At 56.3% G+C, this 26,646-nt stretch overlaps 1 protein-coding gene across 5 annotated transcripts; it reads left to right on the top strand.

Moving 5' to 3' along the window:
- The first annotated feature begins 86 nt into the window (after nt 1-86).
- HCFC1 (host cell factor C1) lies at nt 87-26,610 on the top strand. 5 transcript variants are annotated; one of them, XM_080652084.1, is made up of 26 exons: nt 87-1,456; nt 8,960-9,108; nt 9,285-9,445; nt 10,216-10,424; nt 11,595-11,679; nt 12,174-12,280; nt 13,372-13,551; nt 13,682-14,041; nt 14,327-14,487; nt 14,984-15,181; nt 15,505-15,729; nt 15,853-15,957; nt 16,179-16,398; nt 16,936-17,078; nt 17,220-17,358; nt 17,563-17,783; nt 18,407-19,880; nt 20,148-20,311; nt 20,931-21,375; nt 21,795-22,118; nt 22,317-22,435; nt 22,523-22,660; nt 22,970-23,155; nt 23,438-23,738; nt 24,285-24,348; nt 24,521-26,610. In XM_080652084.1, exons 1-26 carry the CDS (start codon nt 1,264-1,266, stop codon nt 24,558-24,560), a joined length of 6,111 nt encoding a protein of 2,036 aa, XP_080508210.1. In that variant the 5' UTR covers nt 87-1,263; the 3' UTR covers nt 24,561-26,610. The 5 variants fall into 5 exon arrangements, with proteins under 5 accessions (XP_080508210.1, XP_080508209.1, XP_080508207.1 ...); XM_080652083.1 differs by having other exon boundaries at nt 21,792-22,118; XM_080652081.1 differs by having other exon boundaries at nt 20,799-21,375.
- The last annotated feature ends 36 nt before the right edge of the window (nt 26,611-26,646 follow it).

Below are 26,646 nucleotides of genomic sequence, written 5' to 3'. Positions count from 1 at the left end.
CCGGGCGAGGGGAAGTGGCAAGATGGCGGCTCCCACGGCGGAGGCGTGGAGGAGCGCTGAGGGGTACCGCGGGGATGGGCGCGCCTGCGCCTGACCCGGGCGCAGCCTAAGCCCGAGATAAGCGCGCAGCGACCCCAGGCCCTTGCCTCGGGGCAACGCGGGGGCTTCTTTAAGAGGCGAAGCCAGAGGCGAAGCGGAGCGAAGGCGGGAGGGGGGACAGTGACGTCACCCGACCCCGCCCCCTCGCCCGACCGTCGCAGCCGCCATGTTTAGTTGTTACTTCTTCACACAAGATGGCGGCTCCCAGGGAGGAGGCATGAGCACCCTGCCGTTACCGCTCCTCATGCCGTACAGTTGCCACTTCAGGGCCTAACCTGGCTCTTTGAAGCGGCTCCTGTGGGAAGGAGTCATAAGGTGGGAATCGAGGATCGGACGCTGCCTTGCGTTTTGTTTGCAGTGGAAGAACTGACCCAGGAAGAAGAGAATAGGGGAGAAGGGGGAGCTAATCTCAAGATGGCGGCTCCCAGGGCGGCAGGCGCAGCCTGAGCAGCTGAGGCGAACTGAGGGGAGAGGTTCAAGACCTCACAAGCCGTACGGCGCTAGCCTCTGAGCAGTTCCCGAGAATTCGAGCTCGTTCCACTGGCCTCCGGCGCGCCTCTATTCCTTACGAGTGTCGAGACTGTTTCGGGAGCGGCGGCTGCACTAAGCGCTGGGCGGGGAAGCGGGACGGTCTCAAGATGGCGGCTCCCACAATTGTGGTCTGAGCACCGGCGGGGCTGGAACAACCGCGGCGCTTGTGGCTCCTATCCACCCGCCCCGGAAGCCGGCCAGTGCGGGGGATTTGGGGGGTGTGGGAACCGGGCCGGGGCTCCGCCATTTCCGGCGGGTGTGGGCTACGACTGAGGAAGGGAGGAGAGAGAGGCGGCTCAAGATGGCGGCTCCCAGGTCCTCCCGCCCGAGCTTATAAGCAGGAGCACCCGGGCAAGTAGTCAGAGCGGCTGGACTCGTATGCCTCAAGCTTCTCGGGCCTAGCCGCTCTACAGCTTCGGGACGCTCTTGAAGAGTCGGGGTGAAAGAGAAGAAGGAAAAGAGCTGAAGGGAAGGAGGATAGTTAAGATGGCGGCCTCCATGGAGCCGTCCACCGCTGTGTGAGGAACTGCTTCTCCGTGAGAGCTGCCTTAGACTAAAGGGGGTGTGTGGGAGATATTGGGGGGCTCCTTTCCCGCTTTGTGACTTTTCCCCATCGCGCCCTTTCCCGGAATTATGGCTTCGGCCGTGTCGCCCGCCAACTCTCCAGCGGTGCTCCTGCAGCCGCGCTGGAAGCGAGTGGTAGGCTGGTCGGGTCCAGTGCCCCGACCCCGTCACGGCCACCGCGCCGTGGCCATCAAGGAGCTCATCGTGGTGTTTGGCGGTGGCAACGAGGGGATAGTGGATGAACTGCACGTGTACAACACGGGTGAGTGCAAAGCCCGCCGGGTCCTGGGATCTTTCCCTCCTTCCATCTATTCCCTCTCCCTCCTTTTCCCTCCCTTCATCCCCTCTCCTTCCCTCCATCCATCACTTCCCTCACCTCTGTCTCCTTCCTTTTCCCACACCTCTCTTCTCTCTCCTCCCCTCCTTTTTCTCCCCCCTTCTCCCATTCCTCTCCTCCTTCCACACTGATCCTGCTTTCTTCCCTCCACAACCCTTTGCTCTGCCTCGTTTTTCTGCTCTTTCCCCCGTTCTTACACCCCCTGACTACTGTGTTTGAGGGGTGCTTTCATTATTGAAGAGGAACCGTCTAGTCCGGCTGGTGCGGGGGCGTCGCCAGTGGTGGTGACTTCAGACATACACCGTTACCCGGGCGAGCGGGCTGGCGGATGCGTCCCTTGGTGCAGGCTGATTCCCACCCCCTCCTTCCTCCTGCGCCTGCTCAGCTATTCATCGCTAGTGCTCATTCGGGAGAGATGACAACTTCTAGATTACAGATGAGTTCTGTCTCGAGAAAAGGGGCAGAGTCCAGCAGCCTAATCCCGATTTGGGCGGGGGTGGGCGTTGGGGGGCTTGTGTGCTTGGTGGGTAACCTCCCTGAGTTGGTGCAGGAGCCTCGGGGAACCACACATCAGGCAGCATTGCCGCCTCCCTCTCTTGGCATTCACTTCTGCAATGTTTCTCTTCAAATGACCGGTTTTCTTGATCCTCGGATGTAAGAGATGAATTCCAGTGATCCCGCAGCGGGCTTAGGTGGTCCCTTAACCTGACTCTCCTCTTCCTGAGGTTGAAAGAGGTTACCTGCCCATGTTCATGCCCCCCCCCCAACCCAAGGCCTAGTTTTATTGGGCGGGGGGAGCGGGATTGGGTGGCCGCAAGAACGCTGGACTGGGCTTCTGTCTTTAGGTATGCTGGCCTGTGGCTGGCTTTCAGCCTTTTGCCTGCTGTCCTTTTGCTAGGTCTCTAGGGCCTGGCTGCATCCTCCTGCAGCCCCCTCCCCACGGTGGCCACTTGGCCTGGTTTGCACACCTATTGCCTCATTCTGAGTGGGCTGTTGAATGGCTGCTGGCCCGTAGCACCTCCCCTTGCTCGTAAGGAGGGGCTTAAGGCGTTGTCACTGGGAACATTGGGCCTGTGTCTGCTGTGTTCTGGGTGAGAGCCTGAGGGACCAAGGCTTGGATGGGCAGGGGAAAGCCCCCCTCCCCTGCATCAGACAGTATCTTTTAGGGAGCTCTCCTCTGCAGCCACAGGGAGATGGGTTCTGGTGGGACATGGCCAGGGGCCATCTACCAGCTCTTTCCGTCTTGCTAGCATATCTAGCAAAACATCTTGTGCTCAGGATCCATCCTCCCCCAGGCTCTGGAAGTATGGGGTTCTTGAGTTGGGACACCCCCTCCAGCTTTGAGGTTGCCCTGGGGTGGAGAGCTGGCAGCCGCCGGAGGGAGAAGTTGATTGGAGTGGCAACAACGGTTAGAGCTGGGTTCTTGGTTGGGTGCTTCCCCCCTCCCTCCTCCCTCCCCCCGCCCAGGCAGAGTGCAGTTTTCTCTGAACCTTGTAGGTTGTTGCCCCCAACCTACCAAGTTTGACTTTCAAAGCCTGGTGGGTTGCAGTGACCCTTTGCATTCCGGGTCTCAGCACCTGTTGCCTCCAGCCAGGCCAGGCTGGTTGGTGGTGCTCCGTGCCAGCTCAGACAGCTGCTGGTGGCAGCAATTAGCCCAGTAAGGTAAGACTGAGGGACAGGTCTGTTTTTAGAGAGGCCATTGCCCCGAGCAGAACCTCAGCTCCTTGGACCAACTTGATTCTCCCAAGGCCTGGAGCAGGCTCCTTGGCAGGGAAATACCATTTTATAAAGTAGGGCAGGGGCCTAATTAGCATCAACTCAACTCCAAAGTCCACTTCTTCCTGGGGCCTCTGCATATTGGTTAGTTTATTACAATGACCTGGTGGCTTCTGCCTTGATTATTCTGCCTTGATTCGTCCCCAGCCTATAAGGATATGTTGGGTAGTCGGGCATAGCCAGCCCTCCAGAAGGGCTGTAGCCTTGATTCTTCCAGGGGAGCGATTTGCAAACTGCCCTAGCCAACTCCTTAGGTGATTTCTCAGGAGAGCGACTAGCGACCCTACTCCCTATTCCTGAGTGTATATGCTCTGACGGATACGGTCAAATAACATAACTCAAATAACGGTGCAGAGATGTCTGGCCTTTCCTGTAGCTGCAAGGTTCCTGTGTTCTCTGGAGAGATGGGGCTTGGTGTTGCCTCCCCACCAGTGGTGGCGCAGATGCCCCTCATCCTTGGCTGCTGCCTCCACAGCTGCCTTCCTGCTTACCTTTGTTGTTGTTTTAAAATACATTTTTATTAATTTCAGAGAGGGAGAGAGAGATAGAAACATCAACAATGAGAATCATCGATCGGCTGCCTCCTGCACGTCCCACACTGGGGATCAAGCCCACAACCCAGGCATGTGACCTGACCAGGAATCGAACTGTGACCTCCGGGTTCATAGGTCGATGCTCAACCACTGAGCCACACCAGCCGAGCACCTTTCCTTTGTTTTAAATGAGGCCAGCATATTGTCCTGAGGTCTCTCTTGCCCTTTTCCTTCTACAGGATGAGAGCTCAGAGACTCGCTGAGCTGCGAGCGATCCTGTTGCTAAGATAAAAGACTCCAGGGGGTGCGTTCAGGAGGTGCGAGGCACTTCGCTGGTTTGGTTAGCTCAACAAACGGGGGTGGGGGGTGGGAGGGGAGTGTGTGACAAGGGAATGAGGAGTGGCAGGTGTGTGAGAAAGTGTGTGCTCTTCCTCTTCGACAGTCACTACAGCAGCTGTGGGACACTTGACTGGCTTTTGGGAGGTCTTAGGGTAGCCGTCCTTGACCTCGGGGAATTTTATTTCAGCCCAGCAAAGCGGATTAATCAGAAGACCTGGTGCTGACAGGGTGGGGTGCAACCTGGTGAGGGGAGGACATGGCCAGTTGCCAAAGGAGCCACCCAAGGCTGGTTGGCCTCAATGGTTCTTTAAGGTCTGCCAACTGTTTCATCTGGAAGGAGCATTGGAAAATATCTAGTAGAACTTCCTTGTTTTTGCACACGAGGAAATTGGGGTCCAAGAAGGGAAGTGACAGGTCCAGGGTCACCCCGCCAGCTGCTTTCAGAGTTTGGCAGGAGTACAGACCTTTCCAGAGACGGTTAGACTGTCTCTTCCTTCACAGATGGAGACCACCACCTTGGAGAGGCCTCCCTATTCCTCTGTCCCTATAGCTAATTAGTCACTGAACCAAGATTGTCTCAAATCTGTTCCCCCTCCATTCTGGGCCCTCTCCTCACATGGCTCTTGCAGTCACTTCCTGATTGGCCCTGTTAGTTTCATTTATTGGGAAATCCCGTTCACCCTTCCAGGCCTAGCTCCAATGGTCCTCTCTTCTGAGAAGCCCCCCCCCCCCCAATCATCGCCCCTGCTCAGTGCAGACCTCTTTCTTGGCTGCTCTTCCTATGGTGGGAGGAGGACATGGCAGCTTCCCTACTAGATTGGGAGTCTGAGTCCTCGAACTGTCTCCTCTGTGCCTCCCGGCACTGAGGCTGCCACACAGGAAGTGCCTCAGCGTGACAGTGAACAAAAAGGCAGCTGGTGCGGCTGGACCATCTACCCGCTGTGTGGGTTTGGGTCTCTAGGTGGTGATGCATAGAGGCTGACGGGGCAGCAGCTACTATAGACAGAGTTGGCACAACATGGAAAGGGGTGGGAGAACTGATAAAACACAGAAGCTGGGGTTTCAGGCTTGTTGAGGAGAGAGAAGGTGGAGTCGTATTTCTGGCCATCCCATGAAGGGTCCCAGGTGCAGGCGGCCTCCCTTCTTCAAAGCCCCCTCCCAGCTGAGAGCCGGGACAAAACCAGAGCATATCAAGAATGAGAGACCCAGAGATTAGGTTGCACGACACTCCCCACTCGATGAGCTAGAGATAATATTATTAAGGGGTGACTACGAGCAGCTGTCATATTTAAGAGACAATTGCTTGTGCCATCTCAGGGGCCGAACGTGGGCTGGGGATGAAATGAAGAGAGGCAGTTCACAACTTCGTACCTGAACACTGCCCTGCCTGGAGTGTTCTAGAACGAGATCGGGACCTCTTGGGCACCATAGAATGCGCTGGTCATTGTGAGCTCTTAGGACATCCCAGGTTACTTATAGTTTGGCAGCTGTGTCGGTGATTAGTGTCTTGGGGAACTGGTAGGCTGATTCCATTTGCCATGTAGCTTTGTCCCAACTCTGATCAATGGCCCCATAGATAGCCACAAGGGTGTTCCAGGTGAGCAAAGGTGGCTGATGGCTCCCTGTTCATGGGGCCCTGAGGTGGGCATCTAGCGATCCCTTTAAGTGACGAGGTTCTTGTCTGTGATTTGCTCTGTGACCTCAGGTAAGTCACTTCCCCTCCTGGGTTCTTTTCTTTTTATCCATTAAGGGACTTTGGCTGAGATGATCTCACAGATTTCTGTCAGCTTTAATCCCACTAACTTGGACAAGATCCCTTTCAGGGACCATTCATGCAGGGCAGCTGCTGGCTTTTCTTGGTGTGTATGTGCACGAGGAATGAGAGAAAAGCAGTGAGCCGGGACCTGGGTCTGGGCGCATGCGCATGGCAGGCAGTACGGCATTGCACCTCTGCTAGGAACATGGCAGAGGAGGGGAGAGGAGGATTGGTGCTAGGCATCCTAAAGTCCCCGTGACTCAGCTAAACCACGGAGAGGACAGACAGCCTCTTCCAAACCAACCTGTAGAGTTGGGTGGTGGGGAGTGACCGGAAGGGCTGTATCTGTCTCAGGAGGTCCAGCTGTGCTTTTATTTATCATTTTATTTTTTCCCTGTCATTTTTATTTAGTTCAGTACATGGCAAAATATAAATACATAACAATATGTCCTTTCTTATCATGGGTAGTCTTTTGTGTAAGTAAAATCTGTAGCCAACATTTTATATAACAAAAGAACACTGAATCTGTAAGTTAGCAGAAAAAGGAACAAGGAATAGGAAAATAATACATTTTATATGTATTGTAGAGGACAGTTATAATGAAGATCTAGCTGCACCTTTGTTTCTCACTCAGTTTTTTTACAAAATAAAATCAACTTGTAATACTCTGTGACCTGCCAGGAGGACATAAACGCTGGCCCTTTCAAAAGACAGCGGTCAAAGACAAAATGTTACCTTGATGTCACAGCTTGTTCTTAGTTCTTAACTGGAGTTAACCTTTGTTTTGTAGTCTTTTTTAAAAAATATTTTTATTGATTTCACAGAGGAAGGGAGAGAAATAGAAACATCAATGATGAGAGAGAATTATTGATCGGCTGCCTCTCGCACGCCCCCCACGGGGGATCGAGCCCACAACCTCCGGGAACCGAACTGTGACCTCCAGATTCATAGATCGATGCTCAACCACTGAGCCATGCCGGCTAGGTTCATAGTCTTCTTTAAATGGTGGTAGTTTGGCAAGATTTTTTTTATCAGGAAATCCAGCTGTAGTGTCTAGGGCTGTGGTTGCTCGGTCTGCACCTGACAAAGGCAGTCTGTCTACACTAGCCATCACCAACCGGTGGTCCGTGAAATCCGAAAGGTTGGCAACCTCTGGTCTACACCATAGATCACTGTATTCTCAAGGGTGACTTCAATTTATTTAGGATGCAACAAGCCCCAAATGATGCGACCACATGTCAGTATTACATTTCTGCCTACAGACTTGGGTGGGATTAGCAGCCAACTTCAGACACATTGGTGCCAGTGATCACAGGTTTGGGTTCTGGCTCTTCAGGGTCAGGGGCGGTATCAGAGTGAACATTTATGATCAGCGCCTATTCTTATGGTAGATTACCTTCACCAGTCACTTATTAGTCTGGCCTCCACAATGATCTTGCTTTAGGGTGGATTACTGTCCTAGGTCCTATAGTTACGTTGCTCCTGGTTTCACTTTCTATATACACAGCTGCCCCCGGAGCAATCTTCACACTTCTGAGTTTTCTCTGCCGTGGTTTTTTGCAGTTGTGCTTTTAGATGAGGGCAGGCCTTCCGGGCAAGATGCATGTTGGGCCTTGGGGGGGGGGGGGCTATGTCAATGACCAATTGCATTTTTTTAAAAATATATTTTATTGATATTTTACAGAGAGGAAGGGAGAGGGATAGAGAGCTAGAAACATCGATGAGAGAGAAACATCAATCAGTTGCCTCCTGCACACCTCCCACTGGGGATGTGCCCGCAATCCAGGTACATGCCCTTGACTGGAATCGAACCTGGGACCTTTCAGTCCACAGGCCAACGCTCTATCCACCGAGCCAAACTGGCTAGGGCTGACCAATTGCATTGATGAGCGGAAAGTCAGGCCAAGAAGCAGCAAGCAGCTGGGGCCTCCCAAGGCCCTCCCCATGACTAGCCTAACCTCCAGTCAGATCCCATTTGGTGCTACGTTTACACCCAAATCCCAATCCCTTAGCATGCTCATGTTGAGCAAAACAGATTTAGGAACATGGAAGAAAGCAGGGTTGAAACTGACCCCCCAGTTTGAGGATTTACCTCCTGGTTCATAGGTTGACGCTCAACCACTGAGCCACGCTGGCCATACTTTTTTCCCCATCACCATTTATCCCCTCTCTGCCCTCTTCCACCTCCACCCATCTCCCTCTACCCCCCCAATCACCACACTGTTGTCCATGTCCATGAGTTCTCTGCTGCCTGGCTTCTGTGTCATCCTCTTCCTTGGTGGCCTCCTGAGCCTACCCCCAGCTAGAGGTGATGGGTTTTGGGGAAGCTTCTGTGGCCGGCAGAGACTGTTAGGTGCCACAGCTCATGCTACCGCTGCCACCTCTGGCTTTTGAGGGTGTTCTGGAGGGGTGTGGGCGTGGCACGGGGAGATGGTGGATGTGGACCATTGCCCAGGAGATGCCAGCAGAGATTGTTCTTGTGTGGCCTTGCGCCCCACTCCCACAGGCCAGGCTGCCTTGATTGGCTTCTCTTGGGTGCTCCGCACCTGCAAGGACGAGGGGACACCAACCAGTACCAGTTGCTCTATCAGCCACTTAAAGGTGCAGTCATGGGCCCCCAGGAGGAGGAGCCTAGGGTCACCGAGAGAGTATTCTGGGTGTCAGTTTCTTTCTGATGACCCACCGAGCGGTAGGGGAAGGAAGTCGGTGGCCACGTTCCCAGAAGCTGATGAATTATCTTGGTCAGTGACTTCCGGCTTATTAAGGCAAACTTGATGCGAAGCAGGGTGCTCACAGGCTGTTTTGAGGTGACCTCTGAAGTAAAGAGGCTTAGAAGATAGCTGAGGTAGAGGGCCGGCATGAAAGGAGAAAGTGCCATAGCCTTGGAAATAGAGGCGCTGTCTCAGCCCCTCCTTTCTTGGACCATATTCTGTAGGCCGATGGATTTGGGGAGTAATAGGAGCGAGGACTCTGGTTCTGGGGGTTCCCGAGTCATTCTGACATCTGCTTCCTTTTGTTCATCAGCAACCAACCAGTGGTTCATCCCAGCTGTGAGAGGGGACATCCCCCCTGGCTGTGCAGCCTATGGCTTTGTGTGTGACGGGACTCGCCTGCTGGTGTTTGGTGGAATGGTAGAGTATGGGAAGTACAGCAATGACCTCTACGAGCTCCAGGTAATGGCCCCTGATGTGCTCCTTACAGTTGTGGCGGGGGCGGGGGGTGGGATGGGGGCAGTGAAGCAAGAATGATGGGGGGAAGGGGGCTGGCCAGCTCCTCCTGACATGACAAATAGCTTGGGCTCAGAAGGCGGGCTCATCCCCAACTCAATCACTGAGTCTTGATTTTGCAGGCAAGTCGGTGGGAGTGGAAGAGACTCAAAGCAAAGACACCCAAAAACGGGCCCCCTCCATGTCCTCGGCTTGGGCACAGCTTCTCTCTTGTGGGCAACAAATGCTACCTGTTTGGGGGTTTGGCCAACGATAGCGAGGACCCCAAGAACAACATTCCGAGGTGAGGCTGTGTCCTCTTCATGTGGAATCCCACGTGGCAGCCAGCCCCACCATGCCAAGTTTCCTTTGTGCAAGGAGAGGGTGGCACTAGATGCCCTGTAAGGAGCTTTTGGGCACTGAGGTCTCCAGCCTGGAGGAGGAGGCATTGGGGAAGAAGGGCCTAGCCAGGAGGTAGACACCTCCCTAGCCTTGGGCTGGTTCCTACTCCTTGGACCCAGTTTATTTTATTTTATTATTTCTTAAAATACATATTGATTTCTGAGAAGAAAGGGGAGGGAGAGATAGAAACATCAATGTTGAGAGTCATTGATCGGCTGCCTCCTGCACACCCCACACTCGGGATTGAACCCGCAACCGAGGCATGTGCCCTGATTGGAAATCGAACGAACCATGACCTCCTGGTTCATAGGTCAATGCTCAACCACTGAGCCATGCTGGCTGAGCACCTAGGACCCAGTTTAGAGCCAGCACTTTCCCAGACTTCTGCTGCCTGTAGGGTTAGTGATGGTTATTTTTATTTTTCATGGCTGGTGGCCAAGGGCCTTTCTAAAGTCTGGAGGTAATACCACGCCCAGCATGCCCTGTCCTGCTGCTCCTCTTGGCCTGAAGTTCATCCTTAGGAGCTTCTGGCAACCCCTCCTTGGGGATGAGGGTAGAAGAACTTGGTCATGTGACCATAGCTCCCTTTGTCTCCCAAGGAAGCCTCGATTCACCCAGAGAAGCCGGTGAGCCATCTGGCACAGTTTGCCATAGCTGACCTTTCTTCTCCAGGTACCTGAATGACTTATACATCCTGGAATTACGGCCAGGCTCCGGAGTGGTGGCCTGGGACATCCCCATCACTTACGGCGTCCTGCCCCCACCGCGGGAGTCACACACTGCCGTGGTCTACACTGAGAAAGACAACAAGAAGTCCAAGCTGGTGATCTACGGAGGGATGAGCGGCTGCCGCCTGGGGGACCTCTGGACCCTAGATATTGGTAAGATGTGGGTGTGGCTTCTCCAGTAGCCTCAGAGCAAAGCTGGTCTGCTGTGCAGCCAGCGTGGGGTCCACAGGGAGGAGGAGTGTCCTGCTTGGCTCCTTGTCATGGGAGGGTGAGGGCAGGCAGTACCCTGTTTGGGGTTATCGTATCTGCCCCGAGATTGTGGCGTTTTTTTGTTTTTTTGTTTTTTTGTTTTTTCTCAGAACAAGGCTGAGTTGGTCTGCTTATAGGAGATCAACAGGGGAAGTCAGGGCCTTTCCAAAATGGAATTGTCTAGATTAGATAGCATTAGTCCCTGCCAATTCATCAGTGCTCAGCCTGTACCAGGAGCAGTGCACACTGGTCTGTCCGAGTTAAGAGGGGTCTCAAGAGCCCGGGAGACCTCTGGGGGCTACTTAGGCTGGTAAGCAGGTAGGGTGTCCGGAGTGGTAGAAAGAAGTATGGGTTTTTGACCTGAAGAAGGCTGAGGAGAGGTGGTGGCTGGCAACATAGTTTTGGAGGATAGATTCGATCAGTATGGGTACCCAAAGGAAACAGTAGTGTGGTGTTGTTTTTTAATGTATTTTTATTGGTTTCAGAGAGGAAAGGAGAGGGAGGGAGAGAGAAACATCAGTAATGAGAGAATCACTGATCGGCTGCCTCCTGCATGCCCCACACTGGGGATCGAGCCCGCAACCCGGGCATGTGCCCTGCCCAGGAATCAAACTGTGACCTCCTGGTTCATAGGTCGATGTGCAACAACTGAGCCACACCAGCCGGGCTAGAAACACTTTTTTTCGTGAATGAAACTCCCAGCAGCAGCAGTCTGCTTCCCAACACTCGAGTCTGTAGACAGTAGAGGTGGTGTAGGTATGAACATGTTTTTTGGAGAGTAGGACGTCCAGTGGCATGTCTTGCACTCCCTACTCCTACCCCAACCTCAGCAGTGCCTGCCCATAGCAGATCTGAGAGACGCCAATTGCCAGGATGGGCGAACACAGCTTGAGAAATGCCAGAAGCTGATCCAAGGGCCTCCCATGGGGCTATAGGGGAGAAAGGCATGGGATTCTTGGACTGGGTTGGCATCCATTTTCCAAAGCCTTCCCCGAGGCCAGGGAACTTCCTCTGGGTCAGAGGGTATATGTTTGACCTCGTGTGGGTAACCCTCCTTTCTCCATCGCTCTGCAGAGACTCTGACGTGGAATAAGCCCAGTCTCAGCGGAGTGGCACCTCTTCCTCGAAGTCTCCACTCGGCCACAACCATAGGCAACAAGTGAGTAGCTAGCCATTGCTTTTCCCTTCACGCCAGCCCTCACACCCGGCCCCAAAGGGCTCACAGTTTTATCCAGCAATTCTGAGGAGGCCTCTTTCTGGCTGGGCTGGCATTCAGCAACCCTATGTTTTCATTCCCACCCCACCCTGGAGGGCCGAGAGAAGACACAGAGTAGAGGGGCACACACTGTTCTAGATTCTCCACATATAAGCAGCTCGGTGTCTTTGTCAATACCGAGGTCCCAAAGTGAATGTAAGAATGATGGGGATCTAGATGAGCTGAGCATTGGTTCCTTGTAGTGGAGGTGACAGTTCTTGGGAGGGCTGAGCCACCAAGCAGAAGAGGACCACATCGAGAGCTTCATGTGTCCTAGGCGGCTCTCCTGGGGAGAGCTAGGGGACCAAGTGTATATAGAACTTTCTGGATGGAAGAGGTGGCCTCTAGGTTGGCACCTCCTCTACAATCGTCTCCTACTCTTCCCTCCCTCGTCCCAGAATGTACGTGTTTGGTGGCTGGGTGCCTCTCGTCATGGATGACGTCAAAGTGGCCACACACGAGAAGGAGTGGAAGTGCACCAACACACTGGCTTGTCTCAACCTGGGTATGGCCTCCTGGGGCTCGGAGTGGCCTACGGAGGGCTGCGGGGAGCTGGCCCTCCTCGGCCCTGGAGCTGTGTGGGGTGTGCAGGGAGCAAAGCTAAGGCTCAGGCTTCTAGAATCCATGAGCAGTAGCCACTGGTCAGAGCACTCGGAGGGACCGTGCTCTTCGAATATGTTGAACGGGCTCTTCCTACACGAGGTCCGACATACGGAATTACAAAAGACTCAGGGTGCAGAGCTTCCCATTCTGCTTCTCAGACGCAGTCACTTTGGTAGGTTCTCATCCACCCTGCAGGGACTCTTCTGTATATCCCAGCATGCTTATAGGTTCCTCTAGAAACCAAATGGCAGCCTGCTCTACTCAGAGCTGCACCTGTCCTTCTCCATTCACTCCGTCTTGGAGACCATCCTGTCCCTATATGCCAAGCGGCCTCAGTCTTTTGAATTGCTATCCTGGGGTCGGGACTTGGACAGACGCCGCTCCGTGAGTATCCTTGCACTGTGTATTTAGAACTATCCACGTGCAAGTGTATTTGGAGGGTAAAAACCTCAGCATCCCTTTGCTGCCAAAGGGATGTTGCCAAGCTGCTCTGTACCCACATAGACACCTCTAGCCGTGCCTAGCGACTGCGAAACCATTTGCTCTTCACCAAGTCTGATCCGTGATTAAATCTCGCCCTGTGCCAGCCCCATGCCCCGGTTCACCTCGAGCCCCAGCTGCAGCAGGCACTGAAATCAAATTTGCACCTCTCTTATGTTGAACGTTGTACTACATTTTTCTTAGATCCGCTGCCTTTTCCATGACTTGCATTCTCTTCGCCTGTATCTTTCTATAGGCTCCTGTGTAGTTTGAAGTGAAACCTTTGTGTATTTCAAGTAGTTTTTTCAGTGTGTAGTTTGTGGCTTCTCATTTTCTTCGTTAGGGTCTCTTTGCCGAGCAGAGTTGTTCTGGGGGTGTGTTTTTTTCTAACTTAATAATCTTTGATGCCTTCTTGGCTTTAATTCCCCATTCCTGCCAGCAAAAGGCCAAAGGGCCAATAGGGATTGTGGGTTCCTTTGCCCCCGGCTGACTGCTGCCTCCCATTTTCCTCAGATACCATGGCCTGGGAGACAATCCTGATGGACACGCTGGAGGACAATATTCCCCGAGCCCGAGCTGGCCATTGTGCCGTGGCCATCAACACCCGCCTGTACATATGGAGTGGGCGTGACGGCTACCGAAAGGCCTGGAACAACCAGGTCTGCTGCAAGGACCTTTGGTACCTGGAAACAGGTAAGGCCAACGGGGAGAAGCAGCCCGAGGGCCTCTACAGTTGAGCTCAGCCTGAGGGCATAGCCTGCCATGCTCACTCCTGAAGCCTCTGCCTCCCCCTTCCCCCTGCCCTGGCTGTGCCCTCTTGCAGAAAAGCCACCGCCTCCAGCCCGGGTACAGCTGGTACGCGCCAACACCAACTCCCTGGAGGTGAGCTGGGGGGCAGTGGCAACGGCCGACAGTTACCTTCTGCAGCTCCAGAAATATGACATTCCTGCCACGGCTGCTACTGCCACCTCCCCCACACCCAATCCAGTCCCGTCTGTGCCTGCCAACCCCCCCAAGAGCCCTGCCCCCGCAGCAGCCGCACCTGCTGTGCAGCCGCTGACCCAAGTAGGCATCACACTCCTGCCCCAGGCTGCCGCCGCGCCCCCTACCACCACCACCATCCAGGTGTTGCCACCTGTGCCTGGGAGCTCGATTTCCGTGCCCGCTGCAGCCAGGACACAAGGTGAGCTGGGTGCCAAGCACTTGAGGGCTGGGACTGGCCACCTGGAGAGTGTGCTCCTGGGTAAGGGCTGCCAAGTAGCATGCCTGGCAGTTGTCAGTGCCGGCTTGCAACTGAGTGGTGGGGTTGAGGGTTGGGGGTCAAACTCAGTTCCTCCTGTGGGAACTGTCACTTTGAGGGTGTTTGGAAGGAGCAGACACGAAGCACTAGCAGTTCATGTCTAAATGCTGAAGGACCCAACAGAGGGGCTGGGGGGCTCTGCTGATGGCCACCTCCTTCTGTCGTCAGGTGTCCCTGCTGTTCTCAAAGTGACTGGTCCTCAGGCTACAACGGGAACCCCGTTGGTCACCATGCGACCTGCCAGCCAGGCTGGGAAAGCCCCTGTCACCGTGACTTCCCTTCCTGCAGGCGTGCGAATGGTTGTGCCATCCCAGAGTGCTCAGGGGACGGTGAGGTGCCATTGTGAGATGGCTGGGTGGGGCGGCATATCCCAGTGATTGACAGCACGCTGACTGGGTTAGAATCCCACCAGCTCCAGCACCATTCATCCTGGGCCTTTCTCACCTGTGAAGCACCGAAGAGGTTGCATTGCCAAGTTAATATTCATTACCAAGTTGATGCCTCAGAAGGACCTCCTGCCGTCTGATCCCAAGGGTCTTTTGAATGTGGACTTTCTTGTCCTGAAACCTGAGGGGAGAATCCAAGGAGGGGCGGGTTGGTTGACCAGGCCCATGAAGAGGGAGCTGTCTCTGACTCTGGACTTTGGAGAAGATCCAGAGCTGCTGACAAACTCCTGCCCTGGGGTCACGTTGCCTGCTTGGTGGTAGGAACCCAGGTTTGCGAGGAGCCCTGGGCAGGAAGGCGGCTCCCTGGTAAAGTCTGGAGCAAAGAGCTAGACTGCCTAGGCCCCAGTGCGCTGGTTCACACTTTCGTGCCCTACCACAGGTGATCGGCAGCAACCCACAGATGAGTGGCATGGCTGCGTTGGCCGCTGCAGCCGCCGCCACCCAGAAGATCCCTCCTTCCTCGGCGCCCACGGTGCTGAGTGTCCCAGCAGGTACCACCATCGTCAAGACTGTGGCCGTGACACCTGGTACTACCACTCTCCCAGCCACTGTCAAGGTGGCCTCCTCGCCAGTCATGGTGAGCATCCCCCGGGCCTGGTTCTGAACCAACAATCTTAGGGCTGGAGACTCCTAAGCAATGATGTGATCTGACAGTTGTCACTTCTCCAGGGATTTAGACCAACCCACAGAGGCTGTTGGTCTGTAATTGGTGCATGCCATGGACTCTGGACTAAGCTTTCACTTTTAGGGATGTGTGAAGCCTTAGGCTAGACCTGTGGTTCACACAGAGCTCTTCAGTTTGGGGGAGAGGGGAAAGAGGAGTCGCGGGAGGTGAGCCTGAGCTACAGGCCTGCCAGGACATCCCACCCATCACCCATCTTTCTCCTCCCCCGCCCCCAGGTGAGCAACCCAGCCACTCGGATGCTGAAGACTGCAGCTGCCCAGGTGGGGACATCGGTCTCCTCCGCTGCCAACACATCCACTCGCCCCATCATCACGGTGCACAAGTCCGGGACTGTGACCGTGGCCCAGCAAGCCCAGGTGGTGACTACAGTTGTGGGCGGGGTCACCAAGACCATCACCCTGGTGAAGAGCCCCATCTCTGTCCCAGGAGGCAGTGCTCTGGTGAGTGGCAGCCCGCTGCATGTGGCAGCTGCCAGGCTATGGCACTGCCCTGGAGAGCCCCACGCCAGGCAGTGCCCTTGATTGGTTTCCAGATAACACTCTGCTCCCTCCTTTGCTGTTTAGATTTCCAATCTGGGCAAAGTGATGTCAGTGGTCCAGACTAAACCAGTTCAGACTTCCGCAGTCACAGGCCAGGCATCTACGGGCCCAGTGACTCAGATCATCCAGGTGAGCGCGTGGGGCCGAGCCTCTGCAATTCCAGCAAGTAGAACTTGCATCCCTGCCTAGAGAAGATCCCCCGAGCACGTGTTGCTCAGGAAGTCCTACTGCTCGGCCTGTGACCCACGGTCTTCAGAATAGTCCCATAGCTGCTTGGGCCATGGTGGACAGTAGCCAGACCAGACTTTCCGTCCTGGCAGTAACGCCAGTCCACCTGTTTTCCCTTGCAGACCAAAGGGCCCCTGCCAGCCGGGACCATCCTGAAGCTGGTGACCTCAGCAGATGGCAAGCCCACCACCATCATCACTACCACACAGGCCAGTGGGGCTGGGAGTAAGCCCACCATCCTGGGCATCAGCAGCGTGTCGCCCAGCACCACCAAGCCTGGCACGACTACTATCATTAAGACGATCCCCATGTCGGCCATTATCACCCAGGCGGGCGCCACAGGTACGGGTCTCCCCCAGCGCATGGGCAATGAACTGTCAGGAGGCTAATGCCAGATAGGCATAGAGGCCAGGCTCTGCCGTGCTCTTGGTTTCTGTTTGTTTGTTTTTTTCCTCTTCACCCTCTCCTGGCCTTTTGTTTAAGGTTTGTAGGGAGGTATCAGAGTGTGGCTTTAATTGGCACTTCATTGTTTTGGTGGTCTTTTTTTTTGTTAATCCTCACCTGAGGACATTTTCCCATTGATTTTAAGAGCGAGTGGAAGGGAGAGGGAGAGACAGAAACATTGATGTGAGAGAGACACATCAATTTATTGGTAGCTTCCCGCACCCCCACCAGGCCTGGGGATTGAGCCTGCAACTGAGGTACATGCCCTTGACCGGAATTGAACCTGGGACCCTTCAGTTTGCTCTAGCCACTGAGCTAGGGTGGCACTCCATCATTTTAAGCGAGGGGCGTTAAGAGCAACTACTGGAAATGGGACGTGGGAGCTGGCACTGGTGGGGCCTCAGGAACCCAGCCTGAAGCCCCTCTCCTGTGTAGGTGTGACAAGCAGTCCTGGCATCAAGTCCCCCATCACCATTATCACCACCAAGGTTATGACTTCAGGAACTGGAACACCTGCGAAAATCATCACTGCTGTCCCCAAAATTGCCACTGGCCACGGGCAGCAAGGAGTGACCCAGGTGAGGCGTGCCTGGCCCTCTTCACCCCACTGTTCAGTCTAGGACCTGAGCAGGCCACGTGTCCTGAGGGTCCTGGAAGGGGGCAGCATGGGATCCAGCCAACCTATGAGTGATACTGGGGTGGTTTCCCTGGCGTTCTAGGTGGTGCTAAAGGGGGCCCCTGGACAGCCAGGCACCATTCTTCGCACCGTGCCCATGGGGGGCGTCCGCCTGGTCACCCCTGTCACTGTCTCTGCCGTCAAGCCGGCAGTCACCACACTGGTTGTGAAGGGTACCACAGGTGTGTAGCTGCTTTGCATATTCTTTCTGGGTCCACCTCCCATCAGAGGCTTGGGGGAGGGTGCAGGTGATCTCTCTGGAGTCTTCTGTTCCTGGTGGAGGCACTCTAGATTTCCCAGTGCCCCCAGCCCTGTCCAGGTTGAGAAACTGCTGGAAAGGAAGTACCAGCAGAGGCCTCATCTCCATCCTGCCTTTCTGCCTTTAGGAGTCACAACCTTAGGCACGATGACCGGCACCGTTTCTACCAGCCTCGCGGGAGCTGGGGGCCACAGTACCAGTGCCTCCCTGGCCACACCCATCACTACCTTGGGCACCATTGCCACCCTCTCAAGCCAAGTGATCAATCCCACTGCCATCACTGTGTCTGCTGCTCAGACCACGCTGACAGGGGCTGGAAGTCTTACCACACCCACCATCACGATGCAGGTAGGGGACAGGGGGGAAGGGGGGCGCATGAGGGCTGTGGGTTCCTGTCCATGAGTGTTGGGGGACGCATGAGCCCAGCCTGAGTGTGTCTAGTCTCCCACTTGTGTGCACCAGGTTCTCTTTCTTCCTCATGCACGTAGCACCCATGGGATGTGTTCCCTGTTGCCAAATCATAATTTTTAATCACTAGTAATCTTTTGTGTTGAGACGTATTTCAGTGGTTTATAGTTTTTAACATTAGATTTTTCTTGATGGGACCGTTTATCTTCACACATATATAGCATTTTCCTTCTCTTCATGTCTTAAGCTTAATTCCTGGACTTGGTGAAGCCTCTGTTGCTGGCATTTATGGGGTGCAGGGTCAATGGGGTTCCTTCCCAACCAGGGCTGGCCCCACCTGGGCCCTTCCTCGGCTGCCCCGATCACCTTCCCAGGCCCTGTGGCCCTTAAGGCGAAACAGTGCCTCTTCCTTGGTCCCTGAGCAAGTCAGTGTCTTGGGATGAGAGGGTGAGCATGAGACGAGTCTATGGTCCCAGCTGGCGTGGGGGACACTGTAGGACATTGGGAGGGGCAAACAGACGGGAAGTTGGGGCACTAACTCTTCCTGTCTGGTGTCTTTCTAGCCTGTCTCGCAGCCTACTCAGGTGACTCTGATCACGGCACCCAGCGGGGTCGAGGCCCAGCCCGTGCACGACCTTCCTGTGTCCATTCTGGCCTCACCTACTACAGAGCAGCCCACAGCCACCGTCACCATCGCCGATTCTGGCCAGGGTGACGTGCAGCCCGGCACCGTGACGCTGGTGTGCTCCAACCCACCCTGCGAGACCCATGAGACGGGCACCACCAACACCGCCACCACCACCGTCGTTGCTAACATGGGAGGGCACCCACAGCCGACCCAAGTGCAGTTTGTCTGTGACAGGCCTGACGCAGCTGCTTCCCTCGTGACCTCGACGGTGGGGCAGCAGAACGGCAGTGTGGTTCGCGTCTGCTCCAACCCGCCCTGCGAGACCCACGAGACGGGCACCACCAACACGGCCACCACTGCCACCTCCAACATGGCTGGGCAGCTCGGCTGCTCCAACCCGCCCTGCGAGACCCACGAGACGGGCACCACCAGCACCGCCACCACTGCCATGTCGAGCATCGGTGCTGGCCAGCAGCAAGGCACTCGGCACACCTGCATGGCCACCACCATCCCTGTGATCCGGGTCAGCGTGCCCACCGGGAAACTGGAGGGAGCCCTGGGTTTCAAGTCTTTATGCCAAACTCGCCAGACCAGCGCGACCAGCACCACCATGACTGTGATGGCTACCGGGGCCTCGCGTTCAGACAGCCCTGCTTTTGTGCAGTTGGCCTCTACAAGTGGCCAAGTCAGGCTTGGCCCCAGCAGCAAGGACAGCCCTGTCACCGACCTAAGTCAGTTGGTGTCCATGGGGCGCCAGCCGGAGGCACAGCACACCCACACAACTAACACCCCCACCACAGCCCGCTCCAGCATGGGTGCTGGGGAGTCTGGCGAGCTGCGGGGGATCCCCACGCCTGCATATGAGAGCTCATCTAGTGCCGCTGTGACTGTGACAGGCCTGGAGGCACTGCTGTGCTCCTCGGCCACCGTGACCCAGGTCTGCTCCAACCCACCTTGCGAGACCCACGAGACGGGCACCACCAACACGGCGACTACCTCGAATGCAGGCAATGCCCAGCGGGTCTGCTCCAACCCACCGTGCGAGACCCACGAGACAGGCACCACCCATACACCCACCACCGCCACCTCCGGTGGGGGTGCAGGCCAGCCCGAGGGGGCGCAGCAGCCCCCTGCCAGCCGCCCCTGCGAGACGCACCAGACCACTTCCACCGGCACCACCATGTCAGTCAGCGTGGGTGCCCTGCTCCCGGACAGCACCCCGCCCCTCAGGACCCTGGAGTCCGGGTTGGAGGGGGCAGCACCGACCACCAGCGCTCCCCAGACCAGCGCTTCACTGCTGGCCCCTTTCCCAACACAGAGGGTGTGCTCCAATCCCCCCTGTGAGACTCACGAGACAGGCACCACGCACACGGCCACCACTGTCACCTCCAACATGAGCTCAAACCAAGGTGAGTGCAGGTGGCCAGTTTGGTATCGGTGGTCTCCTGGAGCCCAAGCTAGAAGAGTGAGGGCCGTGGTGGCTAAAAGATCTATCTAGCCAGAGCCCCAGATTCCTTGGGGCTCAGTTTACCTGGGAGAGAGGGGGGCGGAGTCCTCCTGGCAACTGTCCTTTAGTGGCAAAGCTGGGTAGAGACCCGGGCGCTCTTGGCAACCAGCCTCATCTCTAGGCCCCTGCTGGCTGAGTGCCTGTCACCCAGCTCTGCCTGTCCCCTCAGATCCGCCACCAGCTGCCAGTGACCAAGGAGAGGTGGAGAGCACCCAGGGCGACAGTGTGAACATCACCAGCTCCAGTGCCATCACGACAACTGTGTCGTCCACGCTGACGCGGGCTGTGACCACCGTGACACAGTCCACACCAGTCCCCGGCCCCTCTGTGCCGGTAAGAGCCCCAGGAAGGTCCCCTTTTGCCTCTCTGCAGCCCAATGCACCTGCGGCCCTTGCTGTTCCAGTGTTGGACACCGGGTGTCACTCTTGCACCAGGCACAATGTTGCTCCTGGTCCCTTCTCCAGATTATGAGAGGGCAACCTCCTGGCACAACAGGGCGAGAGGCAGCAGTCCCCCAGTGCCATGGCTTGCCGGTTCACTATAGCCTAGAGGAGCAACAAGGGTGGGGGGCATTTGAGTGCCCCTTTCTGACTAGACTGGGAGGCTTCCTTGAGGATGGGTTAGCATTGGCCAGCAGGTCTCAAAGGTGTCTTCTCCCATTGCTAAACTCCTGCTGCTCAGTGACCTGCCACCCCTGCCCACTTAGAGGGGTTGTGCTGGTCCATCGCGAATGGGAATCCAGGCCCTAAAGAAAGATGAAGGGTGCCTGGTTCTGGCCTCCCTCTCCTCCCCTCTGACAGGGGCTTCTCTCCCTTTCTAGAAGATCTCATCAGTGACTGAAACTGCCCCAGGGGCTCTGACCACCGAAGTCCCCATCCCGGCCACGATAACAGTGACCATAGCCAACACAGAAACTTCTGACATGCCCTTCTCTGCTGTTGACATCCTGCAGCCCCCAGAGGAGCTCCAGGCCTCCCCCGGGCCTCGCCAGCAGCTGCCGCCACAGCAACTCCTGCAGCCTGCCTCCACCCCCCTGATGGGGGAGTCCGCCGAGGTCCTGTCAGCCTCACAGACCTCTGAGCTCCAGGCCGCTGTGGATCTGAGCAGTACAGGGGACCCCGCTTCAGGCCAGGAGTCTGCCAACTCCGCCATGGTGGCCACTGTGGTGGTCCAGCCACCTGCGCCCACCCAGTCGGAAGTAGACCAGTTGTCACTTCCCCAAGAGCTGATGGCTGAGGCCCAAGCAGGCACTACCACCCTCATGGTCACGGGGCTCACCCCCGAGGAGCTGGCGGTGACCGCTGCTGCTGAAGCAGCTGCCCAGGCTGCGGCCACAGAGGAAGCCCAGGCCCTGGCCATCCAGGCGGTGTTGCAGGCCGCACAGCAGGCCGTCATGGGTAGGTGCGGGGGGTGCGGAGAGCTCACCCCCTCCGGGTGAGGTCAAGTCCACACCAGTGCCCTGAAGGGAGGATGAGCCCTCAGGAAGAGAGAGAACACAGGGTTCTGGAACCTCCCTGCTGATGGGCAGCCAAGAGAAGAGGAGGAGGCCTGCTTCCTGCTAGGGAGGAGCAAAGCAGACATAAAGGGGAGGATGGGGGCACAGCTGCTGGACTCGGCTGGGCACCCAGGAAGCAGGCAGGTTCTTTGTGGGACGGCAGGGTAGAGGTAGGCCAGGAAGCGTGGTCGATGGGACAGGCTTTCAGGGCCTTTGTTGCTTGGCGGGGAGCGGGCTCAGGAGGTGACACTGGAAAGCCAGGGATGGGCTCCACCTAGGTGGCGTCCCTGTTGAGGAGTATTTCTCTCCACTCTGGAGCAGGCACTGGGGAGGCCATGGACACGTCCGAGGGGCCAGGAGCTGTGACACAGGCAGAGCTGAGCCACCTGTCAGCTGAAGGCCAAGAGGGCCAGGCCACCACCATCCCCATTGTGCTGACGCAGCAAGAACTGGCCGCCCTGGTGCAGCAACAGCAGCAGCTGCAAGAGGCCCAGGCTCAGCAGCAGCAGCACCATCACCTGCCCACGGAGGCCCTGGCCCCTGCCGACAGCCTCAACGACCCGACCATCGAGGGCAACTGCCTCAGTGAGCTGGCCGGGGCCGTGCCCAGCACCGTGGCCCTGCTGCCCTCCACAGCCACTGAGAGTGAGTAGAGTCCTGTTTGGCCATGTGCACTGTCCCCTGGGGTCTCCGTGGACTGGGGAGAGGTTTTGGGGGGGTATCTGCGCCCAACCCCCCCCCCCCCATGCATAGACTGGGAGGGTGGCCTGGTCTGAGGGAAGGGCCCCCATGCAGAAACCGAGTTTCTGGGCTCTTTCCTGCTGACACCTTCTTTCCTCCCAGGCCTGGCTCCTTCCAACACGTTTGTGGCCCCCCAGCCAGTCGTGGGATCCAGTCCCGCTAAGCTGCAGGCTGCCGCTACCCTGACTGAGGTGGCCAATGGCATTGAGTCCCTGGGTGTGGTGAGTCTCGTGTGATGGGGCTTCGGGGGTCACTACCTCTGGGCCCCAAAGGCTGAGGGCCTGACCTCTTCCCTTTTTGTCTTCCAGAAGCCAGACCTGCCACCCCCGCCCAGCAAAGCCCCCGTGAAGAAAGAGAACCAGTGGTTTGATGTGGGGGTTATTAAGGGCACTAATGTCATGGTGACACACTATTTCCTGCCACCAGATGATGCTGCCCCGTCTGATGTAAGTGACCCCGGGAGTTGATGCCCTCGGGTGGGTGGGTCCTGGCCATAAGGCTGGTACAGGGCCCTGAGGAGCCTTCTAAAGCTCCCTGCCTGGAGCCAGCCGAGGGCAGCAGTCCTTTTGCCATGTTCCCCCTTGTTGGGAAGGGGGTGTCATTTTCGCCCTCTTTCCCCCTTCCTCTCCCCAACATGGACCACAGGTCCCCAGGTTGGAAAAATGGGTCTGCTGGCCCCAGAGCTGCCCTCTTGACAGTAGGATTGATGTCACTTTCCTCTCTCCCTCTTCCCGTTTTTCCGGCCTCTTCCCCAGGACGACTCGGGCACTCTCCCAGACTATAACCAACTGAAGAAGCATGAACTGCAGCCTGGCACGGCCTACAAGTTTCGTGTCGCTGGGATCAACGCCTGTGGCCGGGGGCCCTTCAGCGAGATCTCAGCCTTTAAGACGTGTCTGCCTGGTTTCCCAGGGGCCCCCTGTGCCATTAAAATCAGCAAAGTGAGTCCTGGTTCATAGGTCGACGCTCACCCACTGGCCCATGTCAGCCGGGCCCTGATCATTTGATTTAGCTATTACATGAGGCTGCCTTCTAGATGGAGGCAGATGAGCTCTCTGGCGCTCCCTGAACTCTCCTGTGAAAGCAGCCTGCTGTGTTAGGAGTGGTGGTGACGAGGGGGTGGTCAGCCCTGGGAGTGGTGAAGTGGCCTAGCACAGGCAGGGCGCAGGATAAACTCACAAGCCGAAGCCAGCACCGCTTCACCTCTGCCACCTCGGTTCTAGAGTCCGGATGGTGCTCACCTCACCTGGGAGCCGCCCTCTGTGACCTCCGGCAAGATCGTTGAGTACTCGGTGTACCTGGCTATCCAAAGCTCACAGGCCAGCGGTGAGACCAAGAGCTCCACCCCGGCCCAGCTGGCCTTCATGCGCGTGTACTGCGGGCCCAGCCCCTCCTGCCTTGTGCAATCATCCAGCCTCTCCAACGCCCACATTGACTACACCACCAAGCCCGCCATCATCTTCCGCATCGCTGCCCGCAACGAGAAGGGCTATGGCCCAGCCACCCAAGTGAGGTGGTTGCAAGGTGGGTGTCATTCATAAGGCTTCTTGGGGGCTCTCTGCGGAGGGGCAGGTTGGGGAGTGGAAGCCCTGGCAAGCATCAGGTGGGGTGAGTGATGGCCTAGGGTGCTATGGGGGTCCCTTGGGGCACCTTGCCTCATCTGGAGGTACAGGGAAAGCTTCCCAGGGGTGTTTGAGGTGAGCTGGGTGGAGAGGACTAGAAGGGTCCGGAGTGAGGCTGGAGCCCAGTAGAACAAGGGTTGGGGTGGGGAATGGAGGCCCCAGGCTGCCCTGGCAAGGTATGAGCCAGCTCCCACAGGCTGACCAGGGAGGACAGTGAGGGCCTCTAACCTGAGTCCAGGGCCACCTTGGGGGGTGGCACACAGGTGGCCAGGACCATGGGGAATGTACCCACCAGAGGGAGGGGCCGTCAGATCCAGCAGGCCAGCTGGTCCCGCTGTAGGGCCAGAGGCTGAGGGAGGGGAGGGGGTGGGTCGCCTGTGGACTGTTGTGTGGCTGAAGTTACTGGACCCACCTTACTGTGTCTCTCACTGCTCCGTTTTCCTTTTAGAAACCAGTAAAGACAGCCCTGGCACCAAGCCAGCCAGCAAGCGGCCCATGTCCTCCCCGGAAATGTAAGCGGGAAGCCCTTTTGGGGAACCTTCTGAGACTGAGGGTGGGGGGCTCCACTTCTTAAATGATGGAGGGGGCTTAACTGGGTATGAGCCCCCACTGCTAGTCCTATAGTGTCGTCAGGAGCCATGCTAACTACCACTTTCTCTTTCCCTTTTCCTCCCATCTTCCCAGGAAAACCGCTCCAAAGAAATCTAAGGCAGATGGCCAGTGAGAGGCAGCTGGCTCGCACTTGGATTCCTCTCCTGACCCCACCTCTGCTTCAGGAACACCACCCACCAGGGCCCTCCCGGGCCATCCCACCCCCGAGCGCTCACACTTTACCCTCCCAAGCTACTGGCCACCATTCATTCTCTCTCCTTTTCTCTGTTTTGAAAATAATCTCAAGAAAGCACATTTTACCGTTGCCGTTGGGAGGAAGCAGAGGCAGGTCTGGAAGAACAGTGAGCACGTGAGAGCGGTGCACTTGCTTCTCTCCAGGCCTTCCATGGGGGCTGAGAGCCCCCGAGGCCAGAGACCCTGAGGGAGGGAAACAAACTTTAAAGCAAAGATGCGAAAGCAGTGGAGGCCTGCACCCCCACAACCTGGGAGCCTCTTGCTATTGATTACCCTTGGCTGGAGAAGGCAGCCAAGGGGCAGTGGACGTGAAGCCAGGGAACGACACCCCTCAGCCCCCCTACCCTGCTTCTGCTCTAAGAAGCAAGAGAGGCTTTGTGGGGGCACCCTGAGCTGGGTGTGTGTGTGTGTATGATTTATTTTATTTTGTTCCCGTTGCATTTCCCGCCACCTAATATGCCACCCTTGACTTAACCCAGCCCATCTCTGCCCGTGATCCCATGGGAAGCTTACACATTTTTCTCAGAGGCCTTTTTATCTTCCCCACCTCCTCCCTTCCCTCTTCCCATTTAAGAGAAGACAAGAAAGAAACAGAAAAGCGGAGAAGGGGCCCCATGGTGGGCTGAGCAGTGTTCTGTGAAAACCTGGCTCCCGGTGGGGCCTACAGAAGCCCCCTACCCCCCGGCCTGGCTTCGGCCCCCCTGGGTCGGAGCCAGGGGCCACATCACCAACTGCTGCATTTGTTGTATTTTTTTAAGTTTAAATTGAAGGCAACATTTTTATTGTAATTTTAGCCTTAGCGTGTGGGGTTTTGTCCCTTTTTTTTGTTGTTAGTTGTGTACAGAATGTGTATCTTTTTTTTTTTTTTTTTTAACTTTTCTCTCCTTGGCTAAGCCTTGGCGCAGGCATCTTTCTGGAGGAAAAGCTGGGGGCAGCCAGGACAGACGAGGCATGGAATCTCCCCCGTGCACCTGGTGTTTTCTGCGCAGCTCAATTTCCTCTTCCTGGCCCTGCCCTCTGCCCCTGTGCCTGTCCCCAAGCCTCCGGGATGAAGAAGGGGTGAGCTGTCAAACTTCACTCTTCATGGGCGAGTGTTCCACATCACACCACAGGATGGAGCTTGAAAATTTGCAGGAACCTCAAGTCAGGTTTCTGAGGGGGACAGTCCAGAGGCCCGGGCCAACGATCCTCCTGATTCTGGGTTCACAGCATCCCTCACCCCCCACCCCCAGGCTCCCTCCTTGGCATAGCTGGCTTCGAGTATCCGACACCCTCAAATTACTGCTTCCTGCAGCCACCCACTTCCACTCCACAAGCAACTTAGTAAGGGGAAGGGTGGGGTGGGCATGAAGGGGAACTTTTCAGAGGCAGTCAGTGAGCATGTGTGTGGCTTGGCCCAGGGAAAGAGTGGGCTAACAGCACTGGCTACCAGGTCTATGAATGTGCAGCATTGTCCCAAGGCTGTGTGGTCCTATGGGGACTCGGGCTTAGGCCTCTGCTCAGAGTGGCTACTGAGCCAGCTTTCTGCCCCACACATAAGCTTCTAGTAAGGAGCAAGGTTTGCAAGCCTGTCACACTAAGTGAGCTGCCCGACTTCAGGCACCTCCTCCCAACCCCAGTCTGCAGTGGAGACCAGCTGTGGCTGATGACTGCTCCCCCCCCCCCAACCCCCCCACCGCCTGGCTCCTTTCTGGGGCCTCTGGTTGTTGTATTATAGTATATTTCGCTGTGGAAAATGTCATGTTTAGTCACCTTGGAGCCCATTCGCCTGGTTTCATTGTTTCCCTGTCCCTCGTCCCAAGCGCCCTTTGATTTCTCGTTTCTAAGAACAGTACGCCCGTTCTATTGTAGAGTAACCCCCGTGACTCAATATTACCATAGTGCAATGTCGTTTTGTGCTATTTTGAACAATTAAAAGACCTTTTTTGAAATAACCACCTGCTGTCTCAGTGTGTCTGGGACTC

This window comes from Plecotus auritus, assembly GCF_963455305.1.
Source record: "Plecotus auritus genome assembly, chromosome: X".
In the NCBI taxonomy this organism is placed as follows: Eukaryota; Metazoa; Chordata; class Mammalia; order Chiroptera; family Vespertilionidae; genus Plecotus; species Plecotus auritus.
Note: the sequence above shows the minus strand (reverse complement) of the source record. Positions and strands in the feature narration are given on the sequence as shown.